The sequence below is a fragment of the Ursus arctos genome, unplaced genomic scaffold, assembly GCF_023065955.2.
Source record: "Ursus arctos isolate Adak ecotype North America unplaced genomic scaffold, UrsArc2.0 scaffold_7, whole genome shotgun sequence".
NCBI lineage: Eukaryota > Metazoa > Chordata > Mammalia > Carnivora > Ursidae > Ursus > Ursus arctos.
Window position 1 is genome coordinate 55390627 of NW_026623089.1, and position 27937 is coordinate 55418563.

Sequence of the window (27937 nt, forward strand, 5' to 3'; positions counted from 1 at the left end):
CTTAGAAGAAACCCCTCCCCGTTAAGCAGTCACTGCTTAATCCCTGCCCCCGCCATCCCTTTACAGTCACTAAGCGGCTTTGTCTCCATGGATTTGAATATCCTAGATACTTCATATTAGTAGAATTATATAATATATGGTCTTTTGTGTCTGGCTTCTGCGGTGTCTAAGTGGGGTGTCTCTGGATCTGATCGGCCCCTTTCAAATGTGGAGCGACCCCTTCAGGTGGAAGCCAGTGGTGCAGGTGGTGAAAGAATCCACCTGAGGCTGAACAAAGGAGATAGTTTATTGAATACACCACAAGGGAGCCACCAGCAGGACTGCAGAGGACAGGCTGTCTGGAGGAAGCAGTGGGTGGGGGGCTGTATTTAAAGGGGGAAGATGAGCGTGGCCACCTGCGGAATTCTCCCTTTTTTGGTAAATGTGACTAGTTGTAAGTAATTCATTGGCCATTTAGGACCTATGCATATTTTGAAGTGGTTCCCGGAATGGGCCCCTCATTATTCAGCCAGGTGGTCTTGTGGACCCTTCTATATTCTGTTGCTCAAGCCTGTTTGCCTAAAAGTGTCCTCTACAGCTTCTTTAACTTAACTATTGTTTCTAAGGTTCGTGAAGCAAGTATCAGTACTTTATTCCATTTTATTGTTAAAACTAATCCTTTAAATGGATAATAGCAATTTGTTTATCCATTTGTTCTAAGTTGATCACTTAGGTTATCTTCACATTAGGGTGTTATGAATAATGCATCTGTGAATATTCACATACAGGGTGGTTGTTGTTTTTTTAACTTTTGTTTCCAGTTCTCTTAGGTATGTGCACAGGAGTGGAATTCTGGGTCACGTGGTGTACTTAAATATTGAGAAATGCCAACCTTTTCTCACAGCAGTTACACTAATTTAATTACCGCACGCAATGCACCACATCCTCCTCAACTCTTTCTTTTTAACAAGTTGTTGTGGGACGCCTGGGTGGCTCAGTAGGTCGGGTGTCTGCCTTTGGCTCAGGTCGTGATCCTGGGGTCCTGGGATCTTCTCTCTCTCCCCCCTCCCTGCTTGTGCTCCCATGGGCGCGCTCTCTCTCTCTGACAAATAAATAAAATCTTTAAAAAAACAAGAAGTTGTTTTTGTAGGAGCGCCTGGGTGGCTTGGTTGGTTAGGTGTCAGACTCTTGGTTTTGGCTCAGGTCACAATCTTGCCCGTGGGGAGATCAAGCCACATGAAGGCTCCCTGTTCAGCCTGGAGTCTGCTTGAAGGTTCTTTCCCTTTGTCCTCCCCCGACTGTTGCACATGCACATGTGCTCTCTCGCCATCTCTCTTTAAAATTAATAAATCTTTTAAAACAAAAAAGTTGTTGTTATAGCTATCCCAGTATATGAAATGGATTTGATTAGTATCCCTAATGACTAACAAAGTTATCTTACTGACAATTTGTATATCTTCCTTGCAGAAATGTCTATTCAATTCCTTTGGTTCCCCTTCCCTGAACTTGGTGATTCTTTAGTATGTGTAATAAAAAATATATAACATAAAATTTATCATTTTAACCATTTCTAGAAGTGTATAATACAGTGGCATTAAGTACACTTACAGAGAGGGGCAACCATTACCTCTGCCCAATTTTATTTTTTGTAAAGATTTATTTATTTATTTATTTATTTATTTATTTATTTATTTGAGAGAGAGTAAATAAGCACACAGAGACAAAGGGGAGCAGACTCCCTGATGAGCAGGGAGCCCAACTTGGGGTTCAATCCCAGGAACCTAGGGTTCATGACTTGAGCTACAGGCAGAGGCTTAACTGACTGAGCCACCCAGGCCACCCTACCTTTGCCCAAGTTTAAATTTGGTTGTCTTTTTGACTGAGTCTAAAGAGTTCTAGTTCTACATATTAAATCTTTTTTTTTTTTTTTAAGATTTTATTTATTTGTCAGAGAGACATGTACACAAGCAGGGGGAGAACAGGAGGGAGAAAGAAAAGCAGACAGATGCGGAACTTGATCCCAGGACCCTGGTATCATGACCTGAGCCAAAGACAAGACGCCTAACCGACTCAGCCACACAGGCATCCCAACTACACATCAAATCTTTATCAGAGATATGATTTGCAGATATTTTCACCCATTCTGTGGATTATCTTTTCACTTTATTAATAGTGTCGTTTCATGCACAAAACACTGATTTTTCTTGAAGTTGAACTTATCTATTTTTTTTTCTTTTGTTATTTCTGTTTGGGAGGAAAAATTTCCTGCTAGGCTCTAAGATTATTCTCCCTGATCTAAGAATTAAACTAAGATGAGACAGATTAACAGAAGAAAAGTCAAATTTAATTTAATTATATATATGTGGGACATCCACATAAATATGAGAGATTCCAAAGATAGTCAAGCAAAATGAGGTCTATATGTCATAAGGACTAAGGAAAAGGCGGTAGGGGTGAGGGGCTTGAAAGGGAAGGAAGGTAATTCATAGGAAGAACAGAAAAAGTAAATATTTGGTAAATAAATGTTTGCCGGGCCATCCAGAGACAATGGGACATAGAGATCAAAGAGGCCTTGCTAGGGTCCTCCTGTCTAACATACCTAGTTCATATTAAACTATAGTTATCGACGGGGGTGCCTGGCTGGCTTAATCGGTGGAACATGCACCATTTGATCTTGTGGTCATGAATTCAAGCCCCACACTGGGCATAGAGATAACTAAAAAAATAATAGGAGCACATTTTTTTTTTTAAGATTTTATTTTTAAGTAATCTCTATACATCATGTGGGGCTATGATCCTGAGATCAAGAGTCCCATAATCTACCAGCTGAGCCGACTAGGTGTCCCTTTTACTATTATTATTTATTTACTTATTTTATCTTATTTTTATTGTATTTAAGATTTTAATTTTTTAAAGATTTTATTTATTTGAGAGAGAGAACGTGCATGAGCACAAGCAGGGGAGGGGCAGATGGAGAAGCAGACCCCCACCGAGCAGGACTCTGGAAACATGACTTGGGCTGAAGCCAGACCCTTAACTGACTGAGCCACCCAGGCATCCCATCTCCCTCTAGTATTAAATAAATAAATAAATCTTAAAAAAAATAATTGGCCTAGAATAACCCATATGCCAAAAACACACATTTGGGGTGGCAAATTTTGCTCTCATACAATTATGGTTTTGGTGTCATACGTACGAAGCAATTGCCAAATGCAATTTTAGGGGGAAAGCTTCAGTCTTTTTCTATTACATATGATTTTAGCTGTGGGTTTTTTTCACAGATGCCTGTCATCAGGTTAAGAAGGTTCTCTTTTATTCCTAGAAGTACCTGGGCGTCTCAGTCAGTTAAGCTTGACCTCAGCTCAGGTCTTCATCTCAGGATCATGAGTTCAAGCCCTACTCGAAAAAAAGAAAACGAAGGTTCTCTTCTAGTCCTAGTTTACTGACACTTTTTATCATGAAAGGATTTGCATGTTATCAAATGGTTTTCCTCCATCAACTGAGACGACCGTGTGGATTTCCGCTGCGCTGTGTTAATATGGTATATTAGACTGATTCGTTTTTGTATATTGATCTACCCTTACATTCCTGGAATAAGTCCCACTTGGTTGTGGTATATAATCCTTTTACTATGCTGCTGGGTTTGATTTGCTAGGATTTTGTTTGGAATTTTTGCATATGTATTGGTCTGTAGTCTTCTTCTTCTTCAAGATTTATTTATTTATTTGAGAGAGAGAGTGGGTGAAGGGGCAGAGGGAGAGAATATCCTAACAGACTCCCAGTGAACTTGGAGCCCAACATAGGGCTTGATTTCATGAGCCATGAGATCAGAAATCCTGGAGTCAGGTGCTTAACCGACTGAGTCACCCAGGCACCCCTGTGATGTTCTTCTTAATTTTTTTTTTTTTTAATAATCTCTCTGCTCAGCATGGGGCTGGAAATTACCACCTTGAGATCAAGAGTCACATACTCTCGTGACTGAGCCAGCCAGGTGCCCCTCTTGTGATGTCTTTGACTGGCTTTGGTCTGAGAGTAATACTTAGCTCATAAAATTGATTAGGAAGTGTTCCTTTTGCCACCCTTTAGAAATGCTTGAGAAGAATTGGGTTAATTCCTTTTCAAATATTTGATAGAATTCATTTTGTCCTGGACTTTTTTTTCTCAGTGGATAGCATTTTTTTTAAAGATTTTATTTATTTATTTGACAGAGAGCGGGAGAGAGAGCAAGAGAAAACACAAGCAGGGGGAGCAGCAGAGGGAGAGGGAGAAGCAGGCTCCCCAGTGAGCAGAGAATCCGATGCAGGGCTCGATCCCAGAACCCTGGGGTCCTGACCTGAGCCAAAGGCAGATGCTTAACCGACTGAGCCACCCAGGCACCCCTCAGTGGATAGTATTTCGATTACTGACTCAAAAAAAATTTTTTAAGGTTTTATTTTTAAGGAATCTCTACACCCAACATGGGGCTTGAACTTACAACCCTGAGATCAGAAGCCATGTGCTCTACTGACTGAGCCAGTCAGGTGCCCCTTTTCTCCCCATTTGTCCCAAAAATTCTATACTTGCATTTCAAATAATATGTCTTGGAAATTTTTCCATATTAGAATTTAAGTGTTTCCCCATTCTTTTTGCTAGCCAAGTAATATTTTTTGTATGAATTACCATAATATGTTTACTTAATCCCTTATTGATGAGTTTATAGGCCATTTTATTTTATTTTATTTTAAAAGATTTATTTATTTATTTATTTATTTATTTATTTATTTATTAGAGAGAGACAGCCAGCGAGAGAGGGAACACAAGCAGGGGGAGTGGGAGAGGAAGAAGCAGGCTCCCAGTGGAGGAGCCTGATGTGGGGCTCGATCCCAGAACGCCGGGATCACGCCCTGAGCCGAAGGCAGACGCTCAACGACTGTGCCACCCAGGCGCCCCTATAGGCCATTTTAATTTATTTTTATTTTTGTTTTAAGATTTTATCTATTTATTTGAGAGAGAGCGAGACAGAGAGAGTACTAGCAGGGTGAGGGGCAGAGGGAGAAGCAGACTCCCCGCTGAGCAGGGAGCCCAATGTGGGGCTCAATCCCAGAACTCCGGGATTGTGACCTGAGCCGAAGGCAGACACTTAACCGGATGAATCACCCAGGTGCCCCTATAGGCCATTTTTAAAAAACCTTTTTTGGGGGCGCCTGGGTGGCTCAGTAAAGCGTCTGCCTTCTGCTCAGGGCGTGATCCCAGAGTCCTGGGATTGAGCCCCATATCAGGCTCCTCCGCTGGGAGCCTGTTTCTTCCTCTCCCGCTCCCCCTGCCTGTGTTCCCTCTCTTGCTGGCTGTCTCTCTCTCTGTCAACTAAATAAATAAAGTCTTAAAAAAAAAAAAAAAAACAACCTTTTTTTGGGTGGCGCTTGAGTGACTCAGTTGGTTGAGTGTGCGACTTTTGGTTGTGGCTCAGGTTATGACCCCATGGGTCCTGGGATCAAGCCCTGAGCCGGCCTCTGGGGTTGGCGGGGAGCCTGCTTGAAGATTCTCTCCCTTTGCCGCTCCCCCCACTGGCTTGTGCGTGTGTGCACTCTCTCTCTAAAATAAATAAATAAATCTTTAAAAAAAATCTTTTTTGGGGGGTACCTGACTGGCTTAGTCAGTAAGGTGGGCAAATTTTGTTTGGCTTGAGTCCCACATCGGGTATAGAGATTACTTAAAAATGAAATGTTAAAATATCTTTTTTTTTTAATGGAAAGAAGTATTTATTTATTTATTAAAAGTAGGCTCTACCCCCAAAGTGGGGCTTGAACTCACTACCGGAGATTAAGAGTCTCATGTTCTCCCAACTGAGCCAGGCAGGCACCCCCTATGTAGGGCATTTTTTTAAAAAGATTTTATTTATTTATTTGACAGAGAGAGAGAACGAGAACACAAGCAGGAGAGCAGCCGAGGGAGGAGAAGCAGACTCCCCGCTGAGCAGGGAGCCCAGTGCAGAGCTCAGTCCCAGGACCCTGGGATCATGACCTGAGCTGAAGACAGACGCTTCACCGGCTAAGCCACCCAGGTGCCCCTATGTAGGGGATTTTGAATCTTTTGCACTCAAGCAGTGCTGCAATAAACACCCTCATACCTAGGTCATTTCTCTCTTGTAAAATTATATCAGTAGAATACGTTTCTAGCAGTAGGGTTGCTTGGTCACAGATCTTGTGAATTTACAATTTTAATGCATCTTGCCAACTTGACTTCCATAAGGTCACACCAATTTACACTCCCACCCGCAATGTATGAGAGCATCTGTTTTCCCCTACGCTTGCCAAATAGTATATTTTCAAACTTCAAAGCCTGCTCATAGGTGAATAGCACTGCGTCTGTTATCCATTATCGTGTAGCAAACCATCACAAAATGCAGTGGCTTGAAATAACCACTTCTTAGTATCTGCAGGCTCTGTGGGATGACAGAGCTCAGCAAGATGGTGGTGGCTTAAGGTCTCTGGTTTGCTTGCAGTCAGATGGCAGCTGAGGCTGGAGACTTCTCATCCTGGCCTGTCCAAGGTCATCTCTTGACTCACATCTGGCACTAGAGTGAGTCCTCCTTGCCTTTCAGCCTCTCCAGGAACAGCCTGGCCTTCTTTATGACCGCTCAGCCTCCAAAGTAAGGAAGGGGATAATGTCAGCTCAGTTTGAACGAGGTAGCATAATAGATACGCAGAGAGGGAGGAAAGGAGATGATGGCTCTCTTTGGTAGCCTGATGTAATTTTGGTTAGTATTTCTCTCAGTATGAGTGAGGCTATCTTTTCACAGGTGTAAGACACATTTGTATTTCCTTTCCTAGTAATCAATATTCATTTCCTTGGTTCTTTTTCTATCTGGACGCTGATCCTTTTCTTCTTAATTTTTGGGAGCTCATTATCTTAGTCCTTTGTCATATCACCTAAAAATATTTCATGTTAATTTTTAATTTTTTTAACTTGGATTTTGGAGCGTTTTACTGTGCAGAAGTTTTTATCTTTATGTAGTAAAATTTATAAAATTTTTCTTTTATTTCCCCTGAATTTCTAGGGGGAAAAAGGCCTTTCCCACTCATTATAAAAAAAAAATAAATTCTACAATGGTATCTTCTAGAATTTTTATTTATTTATCTTTAAGTTTTCAATTCATTTAGAATTTATCCTAAGGAAAGGAGTGAGGTAAGAATCTAACTTTGTTTATACAGATGGCTACCCAGTTATTCTGATTATTCATTGAATAATCCTTCATTTCCCCAGTGATTTGGACCGCCACCCTTAAATTATTGCAAAAATCTGTATGTATTTAGGTTTGTGATGTGGAGAACAAAGACAAAAGAAAAAGAGTTAAACTTCTTTAGAACTTAGAGCCTATTGACAAGTACTTGAGACCAGCAGAGTGACCATCCTCAAGGAGCTTAACTGCCCTGATGTTAACACATGGCTAGAGGCAACAGGCAACCTTAGCTTCACGCTAGCCAGACCTCTAAGATCCTGTAAAAATCCCTTTGGAAACTTCTTTTACCTCTACCCCCTACTCCCCAAAGATGTATGTTGGCAGTCATCCTCCAAGCATATGGGCCCACTGATATACATCTGAAAGGCCTCATGACTAAGATTCTACTAGACAGTAATAAATGACCTTTTCCTGACAATAGTCAGCTCCTCAAGGTCCTGGAAATCTTGCTTCCAAATTCCTTAGAGACTTATGCTGTCCCTAACCGCCTCCCAGCTTGAAAGTATATAATCCGCCATTCCTCACGATCCCAGTGCAGCTCTTTCTGCCCACGGTCCTGTCCCTGCACTTTAATAAAACCACTCTGTGTGTGCCGAAGATGCCTCAAGAATTCTTTCTTGGGGTACCTGGCTGGCGCAGTTGGAGGAGCGTGAGACTCCAGATCTCAAGGCGGAGAGTTCAAGTCCCATGCTGGGTGTGGAGATTGCTTAAATAAATAAATCTAAAAAAAAAAAAAAAAAAAGAAGAGGGACGCCTGGGTGGCTCAGTCTGTTAAGCGCCTGCCTTCAGCTCAGGTCATGATCCCAGGATCCTGGGTTCAAGCCCTACATTGGGCTCTCTGCTCAGCGGAGAGCCTGCTTCTCCCTTTCCCTCTGCCTGCCACTCCCCCTGCTTGTGTTCTCTCTTTCCCTCTTTCTCTCCATCGAATAAATAAATAAAATCTTAAAAAAAAAAAAGAATTCTTCCTGGACCGTTCACTCCAAACGTCAACATTTTCACATCAGTTCGTTTTGGAATTCTGTTCTGTTCTACCGATCTATTATTCATCACACTAGTACCATATTCTTTCATTTATTGTAGCTTTATAAAATATTTTCTATCTTGGGCAACCTGGGTGGCTCTTTCAGTTAAGTGTCTGCCTTTGGCTCGGGTCATGCTGGGATCCAGCCCTGAGTCAGGCGCCCTGCTCAGCGGAGAGCCTGCTTCTCCCTCTCCCTCTGCCTGCTACTCTCCCTGCTTGTGCTCTCTCTCTGTCAAATAAATAAATAAAATCTTTTTAAAAATATTTTATATTTGTAATATTGAGTAGGAACAGTACCCCCACTTTTTTTTTTTTAATGATTTCGTTTATTTATTCATGAGAGACAGGCAGAGGCAGAGGGAGAAGCAAGCTCCCTGAGGAGCAAGGAGCCCGATACAGAACTCAATCCCAGGACCCCAGGATCACCACCTGAGCTGAAGGCAGATGCTTAACCAACTGAGCCACCCAGACACCCAGAACTAGTAGCCCTTAACTATCCTCCCTTTCCCCCTGATCCCTGGATTTTTGGGGCTATTTTTATCTATTCCATTTGAACTTTATTTTTTCTTAAAGATTTTATTTACTTATTTGAGAGAGAGAGAGAGAGAGCGTATGAGCGTGGGAGGGGCAGAGGGAGAAAGAGAAACCGGCTCCCTGCTGAGCAGGGAGCCAGACATAGGGCTCATTCCCGGGAATCCAAAATCATGACCTGAGCTGAACGCAGATGCTTTCTTTTTTTTTAAAGATTTTATTTATTCATTTGACAGAGAGAGACAGCCAGCAAGAGAGGGAACACAAGCAGGGGGAGTGGGAGAGGAAGAAGCAGAATCCCAGCAGGGCAGGGAGCCTGATGCGGGGCTTGATCCCAGGACCCCAGGATCACGCCCTGAGCTGAAGGCAGACACTTAATGACTTAGCCACCCAGGCGCCCCTGAAAGCAGATGCTTAACCAACTGAGCCATTCAGGCACCCCTCCATGTGAACTTTATGTGTATTTTTTTAAGAAAGATTTTATTTATTTACTCACCAGAGAGAAAGGGAGAGTGAGAGCTAGAGAGAGCACGCACTAGCTGAGAGCAGTGGGCAGAGGGAGAAACAGACTCCCTGTTGAGCACGGAGCCTGATGGGGGGCTTGATCCCAGGATTCTGGGATCATGACCTGAGCCAAAGGCAGATGCTTAACCAACTGAGCCACCCATGTGCCCCAATAAATAAAATCTTAAAAAAAGAGAAAGATTTATTTACTTATCTTAGAGAGAGAGAGAGCATGCGCGTAAGAGTGGGGGGAGGGGCAGAGCCGCTTGTTCAAGCAGACTCCCCGGTGAGTGCTTGCTCCCACTACCCAGGGGATCACCACCTGAGCCAAGAGCAAGAGGTGGCCGGCCACTCAACCAACTGAGCCACCCAGGAGCCCCCGAAATAGAATTTTTATGACTAGCACACTGAAAATTAATGAAGTTTTTACTTCGCTTAGAAGTAACCCGAGTTTTGGGTGTTGCAGTTTTCCTCCCACATTATACTGAGCTAATACCTTTTTACATTTCCACATTTTACATTTCTTTGGAACGATCAGAAATTCTAGCTGCTTAGATGTATGTAAATAATCATTTTTTGAAATGATTGTGACTGAAGAAGAAAGAAATGGTGGTGCCCGGAAGGGGATGTGGGGTCGAAGAGCAGTGTCTTATTTGTCTTACGATGCCAGAGACTGGAATGTATTTAAATACTGCTAGGGAGGATCCAATAATGAGATTGAAGTTACAGGGAAAGAAGAAATAACACTCTTCCAAAGAACGGGAAGTCCCCGAGAAGGCTAGGCGGGACAGAGGCCAGAGTGCACAGAGAGGGATTAATCTTTGATTGGAGGAAGGACATTTCCCTCACTCTAATGGGAAGCAGAAGATGGGTGCAGGTGGAGGGAGATTTATAAGCTACAGATGGGAAAAGGAGAGGAGTTTTGGTTTGTGGCTTTGAGGAAAAAGGCAGTCAATAATTGAGAACAAATGGGGTCCAAAGGTGTACACGGATTGGATGGTTTAGAAAAACAGTGTTGTAGGCCTCATTGACGCTGGTAACCGTGACTATGTGACTGAGAGGGGGATTCTGCCAGCGTGCCAGGGGACCTTTCCAGAATCCAGCCTCAGGAAGTAGAAGAGCTCCTTGGCCATATGCCATGTGACTCTGCTTTCTTCACCTGGGAACGTATGGAGTTAATAACCCGTCACTAGGTAAGCAAGGCCCAGGCTGTTTCATTTTCATGAAATAATTTATATGTAATAACCAAAGAAAGAGAACAAAAACATCACATTTTCCCGGGACGTTATATTATGCAGTAGGTCATGACAGTTTTGCTGTGCTCACGACCTTGTAATATCCCGTTAAGGAACAGAGAAACCTCACCTTTCAGTGGTCCAATAAGAAAGGAAAGTTGCGTATCATTATCAGTCCTGAGCATGAAAGACGAAGGCCATCGCAAAGTGGACAGGTAGTGACCAAATCGTCTCACAGAGGAGCTCCTTTACTCTGAATCACCCAAGATGGGGCAGGGATGCTTGGAAGCAGAAGTTAAAGAGTATAGACTGTGGGACCAGACAGCCTTCATTCAATTCTGGCTTCTTCTCGTAACAGTTGTGGTCACGCTGGGCATGCCAGTTACCTTTTCGGGGCTTATTTCTTGATCAAGGATTACATGACTATTAGACATGCAGTGGTTTCGAGGGAAGCACTTAGAACAGTGTTGGCATATAGGAAACTATTGGAATCTATTCCATGTCTGCTCACATACATGAAACAGTTCAAGGAGAGCAACTTCATTCCTGCAGGGCTGGGAAACTAGTACGGATAACATCTGCTTATGATTCAAACTTACCTTTAGTAGAAAATACAGAAAAAATAACTTGGATGAATCTCAAAAGCACTATGCGTAATGGTATAAGCGAGCTATTTTATTTTCATGACATTCGGAAAAAGGCAAAAAAATTAAGGAAAGAAATCTGACCAGTCATTGCCCGGAGCAAGCGTCTGGGGAGGCGACTGGACTACAAGGATATTAGGGAACTTTGGGGGATATCGGAAATATGTTGTAATCTGAGCCATCTGATAGAGTAGGCACTAGCCACATGCGGCTACTGAGTACTTGAATTGTGACTAGTGCAAGAAAGGAACTGAACTTTTAGTTGTATGTAATTAAAAAAAATTTTTTTTTTCAAAGTAAGCTCTGCATCCAGCACGGGGCTTGAACTCACAACTCCGAGATCAGGAGTGGCGTGCTCTACTGACTGAGCCAGCCAGGCACCCCAGTTGTGTTTAATTTTAATTAACCAAAATCTAAACTTAAAAACTGATCATTGATTCAATTATTGGAAAACTTTTAAGTACGTTTAGAATAACTGGTATGCATGTCTACTTTTTCAAGTAAATTTGATGGAGTAGATCAAGTATTTCGTAAGAAAATATAACTTCTGAACTGAGATATACTGTATATATAAAATGCACACTAAATTTCAAAGACTTAATGCAAAAAAACTCATCATTACTATTAAAATGATACTATTTTGGGGAGCACCTGAGTGGCTCTTGATTTCAGCTCAAGTCATGATCTCAGGATCCCGGGATCAAGCCCCAGGTCAGCTCCTCACTCAGCCAGGATTCTGTCTGAGGATTCCCTCTCCCTTCCCCCTCCCGGACTCTCCCCCTGCTCTTGCACAAGCACTCTCTCTCAAAAAAAAAAAAAAAAAAAAAAAAAAACCCTTAAAAAAATAAAATGATACTATTTTGGATATATTAAGTTACATAAAATATACAATTAAAAATAATTTCTTCTGTCTCTTTTTTACTTTTTAATTTAATTTAATTTATTTATTTCAGAGAGAGAGAGAGTGCGCAGAAGCAGGGAGGGGGCAGAGGGAGAAGGAGAAGCAGACTCCCCGCTGAGCAGAGAGCCCGACTTGGGGCTTAATCTGAGGACCCTGAGATCATGACCTGAGCAGAAAGCAGATGCTTAAACCACTGAACCACCCAGGTGCCCCTCTTTTTTCCTTTTTAATTTAACTTTTTCTTTTATTTACTTCTCTTATTTACGTTTTTAAATGTGGCTATCCTACAAAATTTTAATTACAGACATAACTCTCAGTTCTCTGTCGGACAGTGCTGTTCCGTATCTTGATTGTCGTGACGGTTACATGACTATATTTGTTTGTCCAAACTTAGAGAACTCATGTAAAGGGAGAATTCTGCTGTATGTAAGTTATACCTCAATAAGCATAACTGTTAGAGGTGCCTGGCTGTCAGTCAGTATAGCGTGCGACTCTTGATCTTGGGGCCATGAGTTCTAGTCCCACACTGGGGATAGAGAGTACTAAAACAAGTAAGTAAATACATAAATAAGTACATAAATAAATCTTCAAAAAATGTCTTAAAGAAAATTAAAATCTTGTGTGAAAAATGCTTTTGAACAATGTCTGTCTCTTAAAGTTCTAAACTTTTCATTCACAGTCTTATAAAAAAGCCTGGTAACAAATTTGGTGTCTGGCAAGGGGAAGGGATTTTTCTTGATCTTTGGCCAAAAATTTTTCTTTAAACTGCCAGAAAGGGCTGATTAGAAAGACAATGTAAAGTGCTGGCCAGAGAATGATTGAAATCAGGAAAGAAGCCAGAAAGGGAAAGATTGCAGAGGAAGAAGGAGCCACGGAGGCTCCAGTGAGGTAGAAAAGGTGCTCTGGAAATGGCTGCAGGACAACAGGACAGATAGGAGGTCCTGATGTTCGGTATGTGAGCTAATGATTTTGGAAGTGATGATATATTCCATTCTGTGACTGGAAAAAGGAGGCTCTGGGGAAGGGGAAAGAAGGTGCCTGGATAAGATCAAGGAACTGAGCACTGTACGCTAACTAACTAGAATCTATCTATGTATCTATATCATTTGTAGAGAGAAAGAGAGAGCGGGGGGAGGGGAAAGAGGGAGAGGGAGAGAGAAACACAAGCAGACTCCATGTGAGCACAGAGCCCATGTGGGGCTTGATCTCACAATCCTGAGATCACGACCTGAGCCGAAACCGAGAGGCGGGTGCTTAACCAACTATGCCACCCAGGTGCCCACCAACTAGAATTTAAATAAATATTTGGAAAATAAATAAATAAACAAACAAACAAATAAATAAATAAATGTTGGTATCTCTTGAGGGTAAAAAAAAGAAAAAGATAAGATCCTGGAGCTGATACAGAACTACGAGAAGGATCTAACTGTGTGAGAAACTGAAGGTAGGACCAAGCAGCAGGTACAAAGGGTTTGAGTCGAAAGAGTTTGGCCTGTTCAAGGAGCTGTAGCTCAGGGTGGCTGGAGCATGGTAAGTGGGCAGACAGGCTGGCAGGGATTGGATTCCCCAGAGCTTTGCCGACTACGTAAGGAGGTCGGTTTCATACTAAGTGCAATTGGAAGGCGTAGAGGTCTTTTGAGCAGGGAAATGTCATGATCTGAGATCTGGGTTTTTTTTTTAATTTTTATTTTATTATCTTTTAAAGGTTTATTGATTTATTTGAGAGAGAGAGAGCTCAAGGTGGGAAGGGGCGGGGGGGAACGAGATACTCAAGCAGACTGCATTGAGGGCAGCGCCCAGTGTGTGGCTCGAACTCACGACCGTGAGATCAAGACCTGAGCTGAGATCAAGAGTTGGTCTCCCGGGGCGCCTGGGTGGCTCAGTAGGTTGAGCATCTGATTTGGTTCAGGTCATGATCCTGGGGTCCTGGGATGGAGCTCCGTATCAGGGTCCCTGCTCAGCGGGGAGTCTACTTCTCCCTCTCCCTGACACTACCCCCTGCTCATGCTTTCACTCGCTGTCTCTCTCAAATGAGTACCAAAAAAAAAAAATCTTAAAAAAAAAAAAGTGTTGTGTCTCTCAACCAACTGAGCCACCCAGGCACCCCTGAGATATACTCTTAAAAGATTACACGAGGTGCCTGGGTGGCTCGGATGGCTAAGCATCCCATGGAACCTACTTAATAAATAAATAAATACATACATACATACATAGATACATACACACATATACAGGCTGTTGTCTAGAGAGCATTAAGATAAAGAATCTAGAAACCATGTCACTAGAGGGAAGGAACTGTATATTTGGCCTGAAGATAAAACAAAACAAAACAAAACAAAACACGATAGTTGTCTTATAAGGTGGATGTTTAGTTAGGATATTCACTGAGCTGTTTAGCAGGGAGCAAAATCGTAGAAAAGAATATTTTTCTCTCGTGTAAAAACAAATTTGAGAGGTGGGTCAGGGGAGTAGGTCATCCAGGGACCTAAGTTCCTTCTATTTTGCTGTTCCGGCATCACCTAGCGTGCTGCCCATGTATGTATGGTCAGCCTAACTCACATTATCTCCCTTTTAATCAGCCAGGAAAAAGGTAGAAAATGTGGTCTCTAGCTGCCCAGCTAAACCTGAGGAGGAGATCTGGTCTGGGGGTGGAGTTGTTCCCATTACTAGGAGGAAGAGTAATACCAGATGCTGCAGCAGGGGAGTTGGGTTTCAGATTAGATTAATCAATCAATCAATCAATCAATTAATTTTTAAAGTAAGCTCTAGGGGCGCCTGGGTGGCTTAGTCGTTAAGCGTCTGCCTTCAGCTCAGGGCGTGATCCCGGCGTTCTGGGATCGAGCCCCGCATCAGGCGTCTCGGCTGGGAGCCTGCTTCTTCCTCTCCCACTCCCTCTGCCTGTGTTCCCTCTCTCGCTGGCTGTCTCTCTCTCTCTCTCTCTCTCTGTCAAATAAATAAAATAAAATCTTAAAAAAAAAAAAAAAGTAGGCTTTACACCCAACATGGGGCTTGAACTCACAACCCTGAGATCAGGAGTCATATTTTCCACCAACTGAAACAGCCAGGTGCCCTTAGATTAGATGAATTTAAAGTAATTTATTACCTTTTGATATTTGCTGTAATATCACTAAAAGCCTATTAACTTTTTTTCACTCCAGGTTTTAGTAAATACATTAGGATGTCAACTTTAAAATACTGTTAGCGTACTGTGTTCAGGATTAAGTTTATGAAAATAATGAAAAACCCAAGACAGGGCATGAGTCAGTTTATATCCAACTTGATTGGAAGCTCTGCCAGTTACTAGGGGTATGATCTTAGCCACTTTAAGCTTCAGAATTAATCTGTAAATGGGCTTGATAAGAGTCCTTACTGAATAGCATCACTGTGGATGTTAAATAATTTATCTAAAATGCAAGAGTTTGGTACATAATAAGGATTCCTAGGGGCACCTGGCTGGCTCAGTCAGCAGAGCATGCGACTCTCAATCTCAGGGTCATAAATTCAAGCCCCGCACTGGGCATGGAGCCTATTTAACGCCCCCCACCCAAAATATAAGGATTCCATAAATATAGCCATCTTGATTTTATGTTGAACGTAATCCACACAACTGGACATCTCAAAATATTAAATCTTACAGTCCTTTATAGTTAAAAATATGTGATTCTTATTGGATATTAAAGTTTTAAAATATTATTTTGAAGAGGAAAGAAAAATTAGACTAGCAGGTGCAAAATAGAAGTATAAAATTTATTTAAAACCACCCACAAAGTTCTGTGTAATCAGGAATGATACAATTTGCAATAATTTTTTTAAAAACTCATCACAAAGATTTAAAATATAATTTCAATTACAGTATTCATTTAGACTTATTCAGTTAGAACACTTAAAAAAAAGAAACTTTGTGCTCTAAATAAATGAGACACACAAGGAAAATATAATAGACAATTTCCACAACTATCTTTACATGTATGTTTCAATACTAGTACATTTCAATGCATTTTGCTACATAAACATGAAATCATGTACAACTGCTGTGCACCAAAATTTAGCTTAATTAGGTCTTTCAAGTAACATGCAATTCCAACTCACAAGTCTTCAAGTACTGCTAGTAAGTGTTCCCTTGTCTGCAGAGCACTACATGTTGATCCTGAATTGAAATCATCATCATTAAGATTATCTCTTTCCCTTCTGCATGGTGAAGTGCTTTTTCTTTAAACTGGTTCTCCCATATATTAAGAACCCAAACCAGATTTTGTGGAGTTTTAAAATCTTTACCTAACTAACTTATTTCATTATATGGGATATTTAATACAGTAGGACTGCAATAGGTAAAAATAATCCCCCAAAGCAAAAGTTCAAAGGTACAAAATAAATAGTGAATATACCCTAAGGAGAGACGAAGTCACCTAGAGACAGGAATATTAACTTGTGAAATTGGTATTTCTCTATTCAAAGTCAGTACTACTCTATTTCCCCATGATGAAGAATCTGTGAAAATGTTACTCCCACTATTGAAAAGCACTCAATCTTCTCTTTTGAGCCAAAGTATTGATATGCACGTGAACCTACTTGGTAGGACACCATATAACACAAGAGAAAATGGAGAAACTAGAAATTAACGCTTTTCTTTCTGCCAAGTAGTTTTATGAGTTTCTCTTCAGGGAACACTTTATGATTTCTTAGTGACTCAAAGATGACTACCTACCCATACGTCACAATGCAAAAGCTGCCCCCCCCCTTTTTTACTATAAAACCATTTCTGGAAAAATATTTCTCTTAAAGCACCTATCACAATGTTATCTGTTATAGAAGTTTAAAAAAAATGACCATACCTATTAATAAAAAATATTTAGTCTTCTTTTTGTTTTTTGTTTTTGAAGAGCTGTTTTTGTAAAGTCCTACGTTGTCAGCCATTTTCTAATTCCACCACCAGGCATTAGCGAGGATTGGCAGTTACTGAACCAAATCACCAAAAGTGGAATTTATCTGACTATTTCGGGAAGTTTGGGTTTTTCATTAGTAACCCATGATGCACTGATGGAATAGCCAAAATACCCCACCTCTTTATATTTATAAAGAGCTTACCAGAAACTTTACAAATACATCTCATTATTTTTCTTAACTCTATGGGCAAAGTTATGTTTAAACAGAGTGGAACAAAAAACAAAACAAAACAAAAAACAAAACAAAACAAAAATAAGTGGGAGACAGTACTATCTCTTAAGAGATGCCAACGATTTTACATTTTTACCATGAGTACCTGGGAACTAAAATAGTCTGTTTACCTAGCACCTTCCCTTCTAGAAACCTGCATTTCATTATAACAAATACATTAAACTTCGATAATGAGTTGCTGATCTCAGTCTTTTTAAAAATTATGTTTTTAAGACAAATATTATTGAGGTTTCCCTTTGTTTTAGTAGTACAGGGACATTCCTTATTAAAAAGTTTATTTACAGGGAAAAACTAAAGCTTCATTAATCTAAATCCTAAAATGCAGAAGTCTTGGGAATTTGGGGAGACCTTCCAAAGTATGCATAAAAAAAATCACTGGCTAAATAAATACTGGAAACAAAATACTTCAGAAGCATGTTTTGCATACGATAAGTAGGTTTTACATTATTCTTAGATTAGGTCTGACAAAATTTCTACTCAGTAACACTCTCTAAGTCATAGTTTATGGTGCAGAAATGCACTCAGCAGTCTGCGGGTATGAAATGATTGGGTCTCAGATGGGCTGACTTGCTCTATGACTCGGAGCAAGGCATTTGCTATTCTTGCCAATATGCATGACGGGTAAGATGGGACCATTTGGACATCTGTCCGACCCTCAGTGTTGTGGAGAAAAAGGGAACACACAGTGAAGCAGTTTGATAACCTAAAATATTATAAAGTATAGGGATTATAATTTTTCTTACTACCATATTTGCATTCACAATGGTTCCTCATTTTGAGTTGCTATTTTTCAGATAAAACTGTTATGGGGCGGGGAGAAGAGCTATTAAAGTACGTTTTGGTGTTGAGCTGGGGGAACGAACCTGCACATGGCTGAGAGGAACACAATTCTCCCTCCTTCCTGCCCCTGAACTTCCCCCTATTATACTCACAACTCCTGATAACTGATTGACCCCAAGAATTCCTCAATCACTTTTAGTTCATTTTTTAACCTTTCTCATCCAGATTATAGAATAGTTTCTATGATTGCCAAAACCCAAATTCCAAAGGGGTAAATTTACATTGGAAAGTAAATACTATGCACAAAACTGAGCTGGGAGAAAAAAGCATGTGAAAAAAAAGTATTGTCTACTGTATAAATCAGACCCGTTATTAATTCAAAGCCACTGGTCAGACAACTTATAATTAGTATGATGCATCATATAGAAATAGCAAAGCTATAGAGAGATAGTGCTAGAATATTTAACTTCTGATATAAAGTTTTGCAAAACACTCAAACACACGTTGCGAGTCCGACATTGTTGGGATTTAAAACGCAAACAAAGCAAAACATTGTTGGGATTGTTAAAGAGAAGTGGATTCTAACCTGGGGGCTTGTGACCACTCTCTCTTCCTAAAAACTGAATTTGCCTCTAATGGAAAATGACCTAATAAAAGATCATGATCCTTTTTGGTATTATTCCACAAAGGATTTGTGAATCATGATTTTTAGAAAACAGGAAAAGACAACTTGACCAAAATCACTGCTGTTCTTAACACGAATCATGCGTATGTGTGTAGGGGTCATGGGGAATGGAGGGAGAACAGAGAGGGGAAGCAATAAAGTTTTAATTTGAAGAAAATCAGAGAAAAGGATCATAACGGTAAAAAGAATGAGAAGTACACTTAATGACATCATAGCCTCAGTAAAATGAAAAGGAAAAATAGTAACAACCAGCAATTCTGGTCAAAGCTGGTAAGTTTATACCTAGCCAAATGAAGAACAAACGAAAATTACTTTTCAGTACTGTTTCTCCAAAAGTGAACGTTTCCGGCAAGCTGCAAGATTTTTTTCTGATGAACAAGAGAAATGCCTTTCATAACAGCTGCTAGGGACAAAATTTCTATTTTTAGGAAAACTAGGTTTATATTGTTAAACAAGGGTTTCCCAAGTTGCACTCAAACATAAATCAGTTAAATCAGTAATATGTTAGACATCTGATACTGACATTCCTAGCTTAGACTAAGTTTTGCTTTAATTATAGGGAATATGAAGAAACAAGAAAAACCCGTGACCCAGGCAGGATCATGGATATCACAGTAGGGATGGGAAAAATACAGCCAACAGTGCAGATTAGTGTTGGACATCTAAAGCCAGAAATATTAAGCACTGCATATTACCAATAGAGAAACACATTGTGGGGCCCTTAAAGGAGAAGTGAAGATTAGGACTGGCCACATAAGGAACACCTTTGCATCACTTGAAGGAATAAAATTTATGCCTTTCAAAGTAAACAATGATATCTGACTGGATGCCCAGAAGTACCAGAGATTGAAACAGTCACCCAGATATACTGGAATGCAGAAAATTCAAGTTTCTGGAGTTCATTGTGGACAAAGAGGGATGTCTTCTTGTATAAAAGCCAGTTTTACCATAGCCAAAATTAACCAACTTAGACTCTACTTTATAAATGAGAAAAGGAAAAAAAAGCCAATAAATCTCAACACATTCTAAGAAAAACACAAATTTAGCTTCTGACATGCCGATTGTTTGACTTGCAATCCAGAGCCATGAATGGCCTCATTTTCTAAATCTATCAGAAGAAAGCACAATGTGGACCACAATTTGATCTGGGTAAATCTAGACTTATTCTATCACCTGGTTGACTGTGCCTTAGTGTTGATGTTGGACGTTGGAAGTTCAATACACGTATGGGCAAGTTTTGGAGCTGTGCACAATACAACAGTACTCTAATACACGCAGACAATCACATCAAAATGAACCATGCTAGGACTTATTGTGAGGCCACCTTGGCAAGAGGTGTGAATAGACTGTACAATGATGGCTAGGCAGTATATACAATTGATATATTTCCCCCAATTCTTTCAACCACTCAATGTTTTCTAACTCCTTGTATATACCTAATACTTGTTCTAGGGGAAATAAAAGCCTGTACTATATAAGCACTTGATACTTCTTTATTGAAATTGTAAATAAAAGACTATCGCCACAGTTTGTTGGATGAGTTAACAGGACAGCGTCATAGGTAAAAGGCAGCTAGATTTCCCACACAAGGCCCACAAAACTCTGCAGGCGGGGGAATCTTGATCCAATCTCGCTTAACTTGTTTTCCCGAATCTCTCAGGAAAAAAAAAAACCAACAAAAAATAAAAAAACATTTTAATTTTTACTTGTACCACAGTAAGGTTATTTCCCAGTGATAAGATACTCTCTGGGTGAGCAGATCAAGTTTGTTTCCTGGAGTCCTCCTAAGCACAAAGTGGCCTTCATTTGATTGTTTCAACTCTAATTATAAACATTAAGTACACACCGACATTAACATCTGCTCTCTGGGCCCGTGATTGAACTGTGACTTCTAGGGTGTCTTCTGGAACTGTGAGAGGCCACTACCATATTATTTCACAATTCTCGTCATTAATTTTTACAGAAGATCAAAACTCACAGTTGTACTAACTCTAGACAAAAAAGAAATTTCCATGCATCAAGAAGTTGTGAAATAGAAGGTAGCTATATATTATTAAAAGTCATATGACAGCTACTGATTTACTCGGCACTGTCGAAGGAAATCCTGTGCCCACTACTGGTGGAAGTTGTCATGCAATGTCAAAACTTTGTCCCAGATAAGAAACCTCCATAGAATTTGTTTTAAAGAGTAAACTTAAGTAGTTTAGGGTTATTTTCATACATGCTATTGTGGAATAAATGATAATCAGTTGAGTCCATTGAAGTAATAACATTAGAAAGTAGGTTACTTCGTATGAATTGTCATCTCATTTACACAAGGGTATGCATTCAATTAAGTATGTATTGGGGTTATGTCTTAAGTAAGTAAATTGCTTATGGATCTCATCTAGTTGAAATTCTATATTTAACAAATTAAATTATTTCATCCACATGCAGATTGCATAACAAAGATGTTGGAAGGTTAAGCTGTAAACATTTTGCTGATGTGTTGCAAAAATTTACCTACAGCTATACATTTTCAGCTAGCCTCACTTTCCAATAATATAGTTCAATTAGGTCTATGACATGATGTATTTGGTACGTTGTGGACGAACTGGAAAGATGGAGGTGAGGCTGATAAGCAGAAGAAATCTTTTTTCCACCATGGCCTGAGAGCCGTTAGATACGGGATTTTGAAGGGCGGCATATTTTGTAGGATTCTAAAATAGTCAGCTCATCGTAGTTAGTAAGTTTGTAATCTGTAACTCGTTATGGACAGGCTGGGTTAACTCGCGGGTCATGTATTTACCAATTCAATTATCATACCACAAAGGCCGAATATTGAAAAACTCATTTTGAGTGTTACAAGACAGGTAAAGCAAAAGGTGATCATTACAGTATAAACCATAATAGAAAGTGCAGAAATAATGTTAGATGACCAGTTTGCTGAGTGAAAATGTCATTTCAAACAAATTTATTTCCTTGCTTCATAAGAGCATTCTAAAAGCAGTGTTACTAGCATACAATTGCAATGCTGGAGAACACTGAATAAGCATGAGCTTCTAAAAAGAAAAAGAAAATCGCAGGGCAGACAATGGGATGGTAAATTGTTAATTTAAACTTATCAAGTAGAGTCCGACAAAGTAGGAATCACAGGTGGTTCCCACCATGGGGTTATCAGTTGAGGCAAGACATCGATGGTGTTAATCATAACAACAGAATGGAAACACTTTAGTCGAGAAGGGATATATTTTCATGTACTTGCTTTGGGCAACTGTAACCAACCTCACAAATCCCAATATTCCCCTAAGTAACGCTGGTGCTTCAAGTTTAGTTGTTAAGAAACGTACTCAAAGTTAGTGACACTGATCTGAACTGCTCCAGATAGATTACAATGGATTCTTTTGTTCTTTTTGTTTTCTCAATTTTAAGTAGATTCCATACCCAACGTGGGGCTCGAACTCACGACCCTGAGATTAAGAGTCGCGTGCTCTACCAACTGAGCCAGCCAGGCACCCCTACCGTGGATTCTTTTGAAGGAAATCTGCTGTTTCTTTGAAAAAACACGGGTAAAAGCATCTTTAAGGATTTCAATGCTTCACGTTTACTGTGTTGTGGGTGGCAGTTCAAAGAAAAACAAAAGCTAGTATTTAAATTCTGCAGACATTCAGTAAGTATTGAATGGAAGGAAGATGGGTGGTTGGATAAAGGGTTTTAAAACTTGATTCATTAAATCTGGTGAGGAGATAATTTCTAGTGGGAGCTAAGGCCTAATATCTAAAACGAAATATCACAAGGGTGTATTCCTGATAGTCTAATACTAGTAAATATCTTATCAAAGCAGCTGAAATAATAAACAATCACTTATTTATATACTCATATGTATAAGAAACCTTAGGCTCACAAAAATATACATGTTTTAAAACGGAAATCTAAGGCACACAAAATACTAAAACAAGTCAATGAATCACCCTATTTTACATATTCAAGAAGCAGAAATCTACTTGTACAAGATGATGGTCTACCAATGGATATTTGTTATATACAATCCCTTCATATTCCTGTACTTGGATTAGTCAAAAGCTTGAAACTGATACTTTGCACCATATATTATTTTAATATAAGTTATGAGTTTTTCTTTAGAGCTTGCTGGAACTGTTTGCTTTTGCACCAAAATTGTTGAGTGTTAGCAGTTGTGGGCTTCCTATGGCATTTCCAAGGGAGAAGCACCATTATTTAGGTTTTCCACACTCCCAAGGTATCTGACACTTTGAATGTTATAGCACCTCTGCATTTTAATAGAATCAAGTATTTCATTGAAATTTCTTGCTCTAAACATTTTGTTTGGGCAATTCCTTTTGTTTTGCTATAAAATGAGCCAATAAGTAATGGGAAAAAATATGGGAGGGCTAACATAATTGGAATGCCTATTTTCCTGTTACCTAGAACACAGGCAATTACCAGAGAAGATTAGTTTTTATTTCCCTAAAACTAATATGCTTAGGTAAACTACTTGGGATTAGCTCTTAACGAGCAATATCTTACTTAGAATACCACTCCTACTGTTTGGGATGTGTGGATGTGTGACAACAATAGGGGATTTGTTTTCAAAAGATTTCTACGGGAATTTTATTCTTATTCTGTACCAGAGTGACTCTGAGAACAAATAAGGCAATCTGGATGGGCGGGGTTCTTGCTACTTAATTTTTATATTTTATCGCCTTGAAACTTTAGAAGCATTTGACTCTTCCGAATACTACAATGTCCCATCTCCTTTTGGAAAAACCTTTCATGATTATATTGAGAAAGCTGGGGTGAAAGTAAAACTGGGGCCACTGTTGCTTGATAAATCAGAAGAGACCACTCTTACTTAGTTCCAAATAAAATGTTAATCGATATTGGTGATATGCTTCCTAATTCCGATTTTAGAGAAAATTAACAATTTTTGCATGTTCTAACTATTTTATATAAGTAGCTAATATTTGCATGAGAAAGAACACATTAAAAAAAACAAACCATATACATGATTAGAATACATATTGCAGTTAACAAGATGGAACTCTACACAGCAAGAATAAATGATTTCTCTTGTATGCAAATATGCACAAACAATAGACAATAAGATTCTTATACTATACTATTTCAAGTTACTTTTAAAAATAGAAAGTGCTTTTAAAATATATATTTACAATTTATGAACAGCCTCCAACCATTATTAACAATAATGAATTATTTTATACAGGAGAGATATTTTGAGAGAGAAAACATTTCATTGGTTTATTTCAAAGGAATATGCCGATTTTCTAGCAATGATTGGAAGATGTTGGAACGATGGCACCATGAAATAATAATGCAGCTTATTTTTAACTGTTGATGTGGGTAAGCACCAGGAGCTGTGTAGAGTTAACACTGTGTCTTGATTTTACATCATAGCACATGAACCTTTAGTTAAAATCCTCTAAAAATGACTCTTGTTTCATAGTAAACAGACTTAATTTAAAGCACCAAACTGAGTGATTCTATCAAGGTTAACACCTAACCAAAACATTTCTTTATGTATTTAAAACTATAAAACTTTTATTTTTGCTTAAAATGTGCACCTTCTACCAATTGTCAAAATATAGTCACAGTTAAGAAATACCCACCCCATTTTTGTTTTGTTTTTTTTTTTTGTTTTTTTACCTCAGCCTTCAAATGGGTGAGATGAAGATAAGTAAACGACAACATGACTTTCTTTTAACAGCACCTTGAAAAAATACACTGCACTAGCAAAGGCATTAAGAAGGGGAGAAAAGCCTCAGACCCAATGGTTATAGGGTCCTGCAACATGTGTGAGAGCATAAGGGGACACGGTGACAATGTTGTCATGGGTTAATGTTAACGCTTTATGAGAAGGAATTTGGTTCAATTCATTAACTTCGGGGGACAGTTCGGGACCCTCATTAGCTGCCTGGTCTTTCTGCTCTATGGCCTTAATTTTCTTATTCTTCGCTTCTTTCGCCTCGAACTTAATTTTGTTTAGTTCAAAACCATGTTGGGGCTTATTCAGGTTTTTGTGCTGGTAGAAAACGAGCGAGAGGCGCGTGGGGTGATTCCGGTTGGGGTGCTCGACGGGAGTGGTGGCGTGCAGCTCTCGCCGGGCGCACTCGATCAGCACGGAGCCGTGAGCAGGCGCGATGGCCACGCCGCCGACGCTGGCATCCAAGAAGATGTGCTCGCTGTCTGACCAATACTCATCGATGTGGGGCAGTTTCTCCTCAGCGGGTGACAGGGGGTCGTCGGACAGGGGGTCGTCGGAGAGAGGCTCGTCTGCATCAGAATGCTGCTCATCTTCTTCCACCAGAGAGGACGCCGGGTCATGAGGAGAGGTGGTCAAGGGGGGTTGCTGGTTCGGATGATTAGAAGGTAGCGGGTCGGGCGGACCAGTGGGAGGCTCAGAATAAACCAGGGGATCCGTCATGGGAGTTGACAAGGTGGGAAGAGAAACCACTTCGCCAGGCTGTGCAATTCCAGTGCATTCCCCCGTCGCTGCATTAGCACCACTGTGTCTCGCAGAAGGCACCGCGCAGTGGGGATTGCTGCTTCTTTCTGAAAACCCGTACGAACCTGATGCATCATTCTTAAAAGGAGCTGTTGTGGCTGATGCAGTCTTAGGGGACCAGGAGAAACCTGCAGATATGTTTGCCTCTTTCAATGTGTGAGGAATGGATGGGGTCAGTGAGTAGGTTTTAGTGTTGTCCGAACCTTTGAAGATAAAATGGGGTTCAGTTTCACTTTTTATTTCAAGTTGCAAGGCTTCAGTTTTATTCCCTAAATGGAGAAAAGGACACCAAATGCGAAGATAAGTACAAACTACTTTTGGGAGTTGTCTTTAAGGAGTATTTCAAAGAGAAATACAAAGGATAATGTAAGAACACATTGATGATGGCAAGGCTGGCCAGTTTTGTTCTACTGACTTTAAGTCAAACACACAAGCAGGCATTAAAGATTGCATGTAGTTTGGTATGCTTTTTCAACCAAAAATTTCCCTTAAAGGATTCTTCCCTTTGCAAATAACATAAATAAGCACAAAGATTTTGCCAGAAGGATGTCCATTGTTTAAAACAGTAATAGATTAGAAAGGACCTAATTGGCTATGAAGTGAGTATTAAAATCATACATCAGAATACAATGCAGGTGAGAACATCGTGGTACAGAGCAGTATTTCTACCCAAAGAGATGTTTAGATACATTTTAGGTACTGCATGATCTCACTTTCAAGAAAGTAAAAATAAAGAAGTAGTTACCAAGAAAACATCATGACTGGCAAATTCAATTATTAGGCAAAGGGAAGTCACAGAAGAAATTTTAGTTGAAATAAGTCCTTCGTGACCCTCGAGACCAAGTGCACTTAAGCTTTGTCGCTTTCTCACTAATTAGGCAGATCGTTATTATCACATTGGCCATTGTGGGTCATCTGTTCTGACAGAACCACACAAACTTCATATCAAATGGACACATTTTTCTTGAGGACATTCTCCATGTTTTGAAGTACTGAAAATTTTTCTTGGAAGTGTAAAAGCAGCAGATTTTAGGATAAGAAATAGAAAACGTAGGGGCGCCTGGGTGGCACAGCGGTTGAGCGTCTGCCTTTGGCTCAGGGCGTGATCCCGGCGTTGTGGGATCGAGCCCCACATCAGGCTCTTCCGCTATGAGCCTGCTTCTTTCTCTCCCACTCCCCTGCTTGTGTTCCCTCTCTCGCTGGCTGTCTCTATCTCTGTCGAATAAATAAATAAAATCTTAAAAAAGAAAAAAGAAATAGAAAATGTAAAATGGCCATGTTTTGAAATAATTAACAATATAAGAGCAAACACTGATCGAATTCAAAGTAACTGCATATATTGTATACCTGAAACTAATATAACATAACACTACCTGAAGACAGGATAATTCTTTTCTCTCTTTTTTTAAGCACGGAAAGCTTAAAAAAGTAAATCAAATAAAACACGGAACACTTCACGAATTTGTAGGTCATCCTTGTGCAGGGGCCGTGCTAATATTCTCTGCGTCGTTCCAATTTCCGTATATGTGCTGCTGAAGCCAGCACCATGATAATTCTCATTTTTATTTTACTTTTCTTTTCTTTCTTTAAGTAATCTCTACACCTAATGAGGGGCTGAAACTTTCAACAGTGAGATAGAGTCTCATGCTCCACTGACTAAGCCAGCCAGGTGACCCAGTTCTCTCTCTTTCTTTAAGGAGGGTGGAGAGAGGGGCAAAGGGAGAAAGAATCTTAAGTAGGCTCCAGTCCCAGTGTGGAGACCGACGCAGGACTCGATCTCCCAACGCTGAGATCATGACCCGAGCTGAAATCAAGAGTCATAGGCTTAACCCACTGCGCCACCCAGGCGCCCCGCCAGTTCTCATTTTTAAAGAGAACTTGTACGTGGAACCCAAGGGGTGGCACCTTAAGAAATCTGTGGTTGCACGTATAATAGAAGTTTTCAACAGAATATAAATCACGGAGAGGAAAGATTGTAAGAGTAATGAGTCTTGGGGGATTGGGAGGTAGGGGAGGTAGAATTAAAAAAAAAAAGAGTATGGAGTCTTTTATTGAAACGGATAAATCTATTTTAAACAGTTCTTATGGGGGTGGCTGGGTCGCTCAGTGGGTTAAGCGTCTGCCTTTGACTCAGGCTGTGATCCCAGGGTCCTGGGATTGAGCCCCATGTTGGGCTCCCTGCTCAGCAGGGAGCCTGCTTCTCCCTCTCCCTGCTGCTCGTGCTCTCTTGCTATCTCTCTCAAATAAATAAATAGAATCTTAAGAAAAATAAGACAAAAAATAAAAGCATTCTTAGGGGTAAGATTACAAAAGGACAAAGCGTAATAAGGCAAATATCGTGCAGAGGCTACTAATAGGATAGATACTACTGAAAACACAGCTTGTAAAGATGCGATTAGGGCATGACACAAAGATGAAAATGATAGGAATGCTGTTTACAGGCAGCATGGAACCAGGCATGAGAATCTTAAAATAAACCTAAACTAAGTATTTGTACAATGGAGCTAAGAAGCAAAAAGGAATGCTAATTCTCTCGGCCTTGCCTCTTCACTTCTATTTACTGAATCTTTCCTAGCGTTATATAAGTGTCTGCACTGTCATTTCTTTTATCTTCCAAAACCAAATAAGCCAACTCTCCTCGCAAATATAAAAAAATCAAAGTTAAGGAATACCCTGTAATTCTAATGTTGAGTATCAGCATACATTCAAGGTGTATTTTTTTTCTTTGGACTCCCCGGAGAGA

The 27937-nt window shown here is 40.1% G+C and overlaps 1 protein-coding gene and 1 non-coding gene across 5 annotated transcripts in view; both read right to left on the minus strand.

Annotated features, from left to right (window-relative positions):
- Positions 1-27937, minus strand: part of LOC113259115 (cell division cycle and apoptosis regulator protein 1) — a 199201-nt gene that overhangs the window by 54196 nt on the left and 117068 nt on the right. For 2 of the 4 annotated variants that reach the window (XM_057308833.1, XM_057308832.1), the window contains one exon: positions 23834-25463. The exons of 1 other annotated variant lie outside the window; for it this stretch is intronic. In XM_057308833.1, the coding sequence (XP_057164816.1) occupies positions 24451-25463 (1013 nt within the window). In that variant the 3' untranslated portion in view covers positions 23834-24450. Of the gene's footprint in view, positions 1-23833; positions 25464-27937 lie in introns of those variants that run through there. One more of the 4 variants, XM_057308834.1, reaches the window with a different exon arrangement.
- LOC113259294 (U6 spliceosomal RNA) lies at positions 26633-26739 on the minus strand. Its single transcript, XR_003317542.1, has one exon. It is a non-coding gene; the product is annotated as a U6 spliceosomal RNA (small nuclear RNA).